At 53.0% G+C, this 2225-nt stretch overlaps 1 protein-coding gene across 1 annotated transcript in view; it reads left to right on the forward strand.

The window, feature by feature from the left end:
* The first annotated feature begins 922 nt into the window (after positions 1–922).
* Positions 923–2225, forward strand: part of KIAA1161 (KIAA1161 ortholog) — a 12133-nt gene continuing 10830 nt past the window's right edge. The window contains exon 1 of the mRNA XM_019518291.1: positions 923–2224. Coding sequence (XP_019373836.1) covers positions 1342–2224 — 883 coding nt within the window. The 5' untranslated portion in view covers positions 923–1341. The remainder of the gene's footprint in view (position 2225) is intronic.

Below are 2225 nucleotides of genomic sequence, written 5' to 3' on the forward strand. Positions count from 1 at the left end.
GAGCAGAGGCAGGACCTGCACAAACTGGAGCTCAGGTGCCCAAGAGGAAAAGCCTTTAAAAGCTCTGAACCATTTATTTTCTGCAATCCCTGTCCTCTCCACCCTGAGCGACTGGACATTTGTCCATGGCAGAGCGGCATTTCTCTTCCTTCTTGTGCATCTGTAATGATGGCTCAAGGTGCAATAAGTCTCCCTTAAGCTATACTTCCAGGGTTTATCTTGACTGCATAGTGATTGCAAGTGATAGGCAGGACCCCATCCGCACCCGCCGTCCTCGGTCTTCAGTGGGGGAGCTTTAACCTTGAGATGACAGTCTCTTGCATTAGCACAGCTCATCTGCTGCTAATACATATGCCCAGATACAATCACCCAGGATGATAATACACCCTGCACAATAAGAGTTAAGGCGAGTGCAGTTAATCTGAGTTAAATCCAGAGTGGAGACAGCCGTAGATAGAAAGCCACATTGCTTAGAGATCATCACACAATTGTGTACAGCCCTGCCAGTTAGCACCACCCAGGAACGATGCTAACAGCTTACTGACCGTGGGTTTTGTGAGCAAACCGTACAGATCTGCCTACTCATTAGCAAGCGATCAGCTTTCACCCATGCATGTCTGTTCATTTGCACTTAGCCGTAAAGGCCCCAAGTAGTCCATAAAATGTGACAGCTAGGATAACAAGCCGCTCAGTCCAAGGCAGGTCTGTGGGCAGCGGAGAGAGACTTGTGCTGATGCCAAGTGCAGGGGTAGAGTACACCTTCGCTCCAGACATCCAAAGCATCTGTTGCAAGTTAACCCCTAAATCCCAGAGGGGGTAAAATATAGTAGTCTAGGTGCTGGAAAAAAAACCTCTCAAACTTAAATATACTGGTGCTCTTTCACGTGCTCTGATGAATTGATTTCGGGTATATCTGCATGACCCACTGCCTTCTTTGGGACAGATCTGGTCCTTTTCATCCACGTGTCACATGGGTCCTATAAATGCTAATTCTTGGTTAGGGGTTGGGTTTCCATTACGAGCTCAGCCTCTCATTCTCAGCGTCTGCACCAAAACGCTGGGGCCAAGTGCTTGGTTGGACCTTGGCAGTGACCGTGATTGATACAGATCCACTTGAGCGGTGCTTAAATGTCCTCCTCCTCTCTATTTCAGACACTGAGAATCGAATGGATTTGGAGTGGGAAGAACCGCTGGCTTCCTAACCCACTTACCTGGAGATCCAGCAAGGCATCCCACTGCCAGAAACAAGCCCTTTCCCATCCACAAGACCTACAGAGCAGGGCTTGACAGAAAGCCCGCTATCTTGTCAATTAGGAAGACGCTGTACAGAAAGGGTACATCATGTATACGTTCCTACCCGAAAACATCACCCCCATCAAACAGAAGCCATCCAAGGAGCTGAGGCCCATGATCGGGACGATAACCGTAGGGCTCCTGTTGCTCATTGCGGCGGTGGTGGCGTGGTGCTATTACACCGCGTCGCTCAGGAAGGCGGAGCAGCTGAAGACGGAGCTGATGGACTTGAGGAAGGACGGGTTCATCATCAAGAACCAGGACGGGGAGGTGGTCTTCAGACTGGCCTTCCAGTCGGGCACCCTCGACCTGGAGTCCTGCTCCAAGGAAGGGGAGATCTTAACCTGCACCCGGTCAGACAAGGGGAAGCTGAACTTCTTCATCCAGACTGTCAAGCAAAAGGACACGGTGATGTGCTACCGTGTGCGCTGGGAGGAGTTCGTGGCAGACACGGCGGTGGAGCACACCATGTTCTGGGAGGACGCGCACTGGTACGGGGGCTGCGAGATGAGTGTGCAGCACTGGCCCATCCGGCTCCCGGGGTACCAGGAGCCCGCGCCCTTCGTGACGAGTGACGTGTACTCCTTCCGGGACAGCTTCGGGGGCATCCTGGAGCGGTACTGGCTGTCCTCGAAAGCGGCCGCCATCAAGATCAACGACTCGGTGCCCTTCCACCTCGGGTTCAACGCCACCGAGCGGTCCCTTTTCTTCCAGGCCCGCTACAAGGATTCCCCCTACAAGCCTCCCCTGGGGCAGCAGCCTTTCCCAGAGCTGAGCTACAGGGTGTGCGTCGGCTCAGACGTGACCTCCATTCACAAGTACATGGTGCGGAGGTATTTCAACAAGCCGTCCAAGATCCCGTCGGAAAACGCCTTCCGCTACCCGATCTGGTCCACCTGGGCCCTCTACAAAAATGACATCGACCAGGACAA

Source organism: Gavialis gangeticus, unplaced genomic scaffold (assembly GCF_001723915.1).
Source record: "Gavialis gangeticus isolate Ggan-Ray unplaced genomic scaffold, GavGan_comp1, whole genome shotgun sequence".
Taxonomy (NCBI): Eukaryota; Metazoa; Chordata; order Crocodylia; family Gavialidae; genus Gavialis; species Gavialis gangeticus.